This window comes from Sander vitreus, chromosome 19 (genome assembly GCF_031162955.1).
Source record: "Sander vitreus isolate 19-12246 chromosome 19, sanVit1, whole genome shotgun sequence".
Taxonomy (NCBI): Eukaryota; Metazoa; Chordata; class Actinopteri; order Perciformes; family Percidae; genus Sander; species Sander vitreus.
In genome coordinates, this window is record NC_135873.1 from 13734934 (window position 1) to 13739933 (window position 5000).

Below are 5000 nucleotides of genomic sequence, written 5' to 3' on the forward strand. Positions count from 1 at the left end.
GCGAACTAGTTAAAGCCGGTAATGCGAGTCCCTGCTATATAGAGCCTTTGGATTGGTCTATCATTATTCTTGGCACATATCCCTTTCTCTCCTCTCTGTCTGTCTCTCCCCTGCGTCTCCTCTGCTTCCTCGCCCTCCCTTGCTCCGTGGTTCTCTCTATCCTCAGGTTATTGTAGCCGTAATGACCTACCTTGCTCCGAGCTCAGTGCCTAGCAACTCACAACACACACACACACACACACACACACACACACACACACACACACACACACACTAGGATATGGACCTACACAACCATGCGAGGAAATACATACAAACACACCTCAACCCCCCTTTGCTTGCTAGGGCCCCCCCGTCGCGCTGGACCGACTCAGCGCAAAGCTCTAATGCCGGACGTCGATTTCACTCCCTTCTCCTCCTCCCGCTTTCTTCCTCCCTCCATTAACCCAACATCCCTCATTCTCCATCTCCATTATGACTGCCTCCTTTCACCGGCTCTCTTTATTATATCCTCTTCCTTCACCTCTCCTACTCCGCCTCCTCGTCTCGCTCCCCCTGTTTTCCACTTCTCACTCCCTCCCGTGTTCCCTTTTTAATCACACAATTTCAGACTTTGACACCTTCTTTTCCCCTTGATCCCTCTTTTTTATTTCATTAGTGAATTTATTGAGCTAATTTCACCTCAGAGATGCATCCAACAGGTCAGAACAGGTCAAGGTGATGACATAGTGTCGTCCTTGCTTTTGAGCCAGCTGTACTTCCTCCTCTTTCACATGGTTAGTCTTATAAATATTTTCTTACATATATTTTTCTACATCTTTCTGAAACAGTTTTAGAGACACAATAATTTCCCCCCACGAAACTGTTGCACATTTTATGTAAATATCTGAAAATGTTGACAGCATAAAGTGTGAATCAGTGCGCTTTTCCATCAACAACCTTTATATGAATACATTCAGGAGGATCCGAGATTACATACTGTAAGTAATGAAGCACCAGTAAATGTGATGCATCGTGGCATTTTATTGCTGCTTCCCACATAAGACTGCATTTGTTTTTTTTTATGAATTAATTTGTCTCTATCCATGTGCACTCTGTGGTGTTTTATGGTGATACAGAGTGGGCTTGGTGTGCACCAAGGCCCCCGTCTGAACTCGCCCGGGAGATTTTGCGGTTGCATACACTCTTGACACCCTTGCTGTTTCAATTTTTTGTTTATTGTTCTGGTTTCTAATGGAGTGACAGCATGACATGAATACTTTGTTTTAAAAAAAAAAAAAAATCGAAGATGCAGAAGCAGCGTATTAGAAAAACATACTTTCATCTTTTTCTAAAACTTTGGGCCGATATTTCAAAACTTGTAATCTGGATCAGAATATTCAAATATGTAACCCCGGTTTTTCAAAGAAACTTGGATAAGATCCAATCCTGATACAAACTTTTCGAGATTACCAAAATCTGGATAAGCAGTGCTCTAAATGGGACTACACATCCCAATGTAGGCTACTCGCTATGTAAAGAACAACAGATAGAACAGCCAGTGTTGACAGAAAACATCATGGCATATACAATTGTTAGAAACTACTTTTGCCTGTGTCATTGTAATTAATATGAAGTAATAAATGAAAGTTAAAATGAAACCATTTTTTGTTTGATATTTAAAGCTATTTGGGGGATTATTTTGTGAGGACCAAATCTTTTTTGTTTTGTTTTTATATACTGTACTGACAGTGTAATGTCTATCTACTTTATCACTGTAACGGTTAAAGAAATCAAATGCAAAATATTAATAAATGTATACAAGACATGATACAAATGTTGCATTATTTGAGCAATTTAAAAGTTGTATTACATTTTGCTCCTGAAATCCACCCCTCTGCTGGGACCAGGACAATACATTTATTTTTGGGTGAAGGCAGGTATCCAAATCCAACGACACATACTAAAAGTTTGACCCAGATCAAAATCAAAACTGGATTACGTGATCTAATCACATTTCAGAATCCTTATTTTCTTTTCAACAACCCATTTTCAAGATTGGATCCAATCCGATTACTTGTGAACAACTGGGCCTTTTTGATTAAAACAATCTGGCAGCTTGTTTGTATTGCACAAACTCAAAAACGAGCAGAAAAACACAGGAGTAGAAACATACCAACTGTGCCATTAACACTGGCAAAAGAAGCTGAGAGCTCTGTGTGTGGATTCGGGGTGTAATGCAAAGCTACTATATAGTTGTATACTGGAGGTGGGTGCGGTCTAGGTTGGAAGCTGTTTAAAAAAATAAATAAAAAAGGGTGCTTCATTTGTGTTGTGTTAAACTGCTATTTATATCATTGTCTCATTACTGTCATGTTGTGCACAGTGCTAGACTTCAATATCAGATCATGAGGTAAAAATAACACCTGTGCAACAACAGCCAGCTTTACCCTGCACTGCTTAACTAATCTGATGAATGAACCTCGCTGAATGTCTGAACCTTAAACTATTCGCCCCTCCATGCAACAGGCTATTTATTAGCATTTTGGCCAATCTGCACCATGAAAAGTCATGCTGCTTTTGCATTGTTCCTCTTTGACAACCAACAGGAAAACTTTGATACTGAAGACAAAGTCTGAATCCAAAGACTACGAGACCAGATCTAAAGTTTTAAGGTGCACCTCTTTTCTATGTTAGTTAGTTAGATTTTATTTCTGTCATGCCAAACATTTTGGCCCATCCCACATGGGATTACAAGACACCACAAACTTACTTATTTAGCAAATGTCTTCCTGTCGCATATACAAATCATTCGGAGAAATACATGAATACAAATATATACATACACACACACACACACACACACACACACACACACACACACACACACTACATACAAACAACAAATCCTCATCTACATCTATGATTTCCAAACAGAAAAAAAATGAGATGCTGTGCATTATCTGTCCATATCACAATAATGTATTTGTTTACATCCCTTGAGAGGATCAGATGAAAGAAAATGACTGTGAATAACCAGCAGCATTCCAGTTATTAGCTGAGATGATTCACATGAGGATTATAAATTCTGGCATAACGGTTGTGTCAGGAGTCAAAACAATGATTTCAAATAAGTGTGTGCTAATATGTTCTTGTGTTAGCGTAAAAAATGTGTAAAACCCCTCATTATGTGTGTGATGTAAATCAGTCCTGTAGTGTGTCCAGTGTTGTTTGTCTCATTCTAGTAAAACACCATGCACTCTACTGATGATGACTTCACACATACAGTTCTCACCTATGTGAGAGGTATGGACAAAGTGTGAACGCCCTGATTCACACATTCGGTATAGTACACAACAACAAAATAAGAGGGCGAAATGAACACAACATGTTCGTTCTCCTCCACTGAATGACTTAGAGGTAGAGCATGTGTCTGGCCTCTCTCCATTTCCATCCCCTTGTTCTATTCCCTTCTCCTCTTTGCTTTTCAATTATTCTTTTCTTTTTCCTCCTCATGTGCCTCCCACTTCTCCCCACTCCGCTCCATCACTCCCGTCTCTTCTCTCTTCCCTCATCTTTCTGTAATTCTCATTTCCTTCTTTCTCTCTCTCTTGACGGAACTACAGAATCCAGGCCACCCAAACGAATGGCAATAATAACTCTCTGAAATGTCCCCGCCGGTCTAGCCCTCTCTCTTCCTCCCTCCTTCTTTCTTGTCCTTCTCCCAAGGTAGCTATTAGCCATCCATTCCCCGCCTGCAGCACTTAGCTCGGAGGGCCGGGCGCAGAGACCAGGAGGAGAGGTAAAGAGAGCGCGGGAGAGAGAGAGCGAGAGAGAGAGAGAATGATATGGAATTAAATAGAGAGATCCACAGATGTCACCACTGCGCTGTCTCCATCTGTCGCCTCCTCCCTCCCTCTCCCTGCTGCTTTTCTTTTTATCTACCAGTCTTTTGCGTATTCCCTCCATCCATTATGTGGATTATTTTCATTTGGTCTCCTGCTTACCTGGGTTTCTGCTGGTGGTGCGTCCCGCTGGCAGATCCTTCTTCGGAGGCAGCCCATATGGGCCTGTGGAGGAAAAATAAATGTGAAATATGAAGCAGAGTCAGAGACTATCTTGTACAACAGCCAAGGCTCTCGGAACTGGAACCAAGAAGTGACGTTAGCAAAGAAAGAGCCAGCCAGAAGGAGAAATGGCGACAGAGGAGCTTTAATAAAGGCTTCCCTCCCTTCCATTGTCATTCTAGGAGAGCACATATTGATTGGGCTTCGATGTGCCGTGGACTTTTCCATTTGTTTGAATGGGAAACTAAAGAGAGGCCGTTTGTTGTTTTGGCCAGAGTGAATTTACACAAGGCCATAACGGCTTGTAATCTGTAGTCGCTAAATCAGCCCATCTGTCTAGCAAGCCCTCAATAATGGTGATGGCATTAAAGTGCGTTTATGCGACACAAACCATGATGCACACACACGCGCAGCTATTGTATAAGTGCTACTACTCACTGCTGAAAGATTGTTTAGAAAATACTAATTTTGTTCACTTCTGAGCCATCTGTAGCCAGCAGTAGGCTGAAAGAATATAGTTTTTTTATATTGGGATATGACTGTACAGCTCTGCAGTTTATGCAACATTTTAAAAAAGAAAGTCTGTTATTGGTCATTGCAGCAGCAGCAGCAGGGGAGAGATGGATATGACAATGGGGGGCTTATGGATGAAACTGTGCAGCAAACACAAAAACACACACTTCATCACGCCCAAGCACAAACTGGGGAATGTGTGTGTGCGTGCACAGCCATCAACCTATACATACTGACATTTAGAAAAGTGTAAGGCTATTGGCTGGCGGCTCCCTCATGCCAGTCAACCTAACAGAAGTTAGGGGGCGGTGCTGTCTGGATCAATAGAAACTGCTGTGTGGTCAACTGGGGCTAGTGGAGGGAGGTTCAGGCTGAATGTGTGTGTGTGTGTGTGTGTGTGTGTGTGTGTGTGTGTGTGTGTGTGAGACTGTAAAACTGTGT

At 41.8% G+C, this 5000-nt stretch overlaps 1 protein-coding gene across 1 annotated transcript in view; it reads right to left on the minus strand.

Moving 5' to 3' along the window:
- Nucleotides 1-5000, minus strand: part of efnb3b (ephrin-B3b) — a 77589-nt gene that overhangs the window by 1798 nt on the left and 70791 nt on the right. The window contains exon 4 of the mRNA XM_078276006.1: nucleotides 3987-4049. Coding sequence (XP_078132132.1) covers nucleotides 3987-4049 — 63 coding nt within the window. The remainder of the gene's footprint in view (nucleotides 1-3986; nucleotides 4050-5000) is intronic.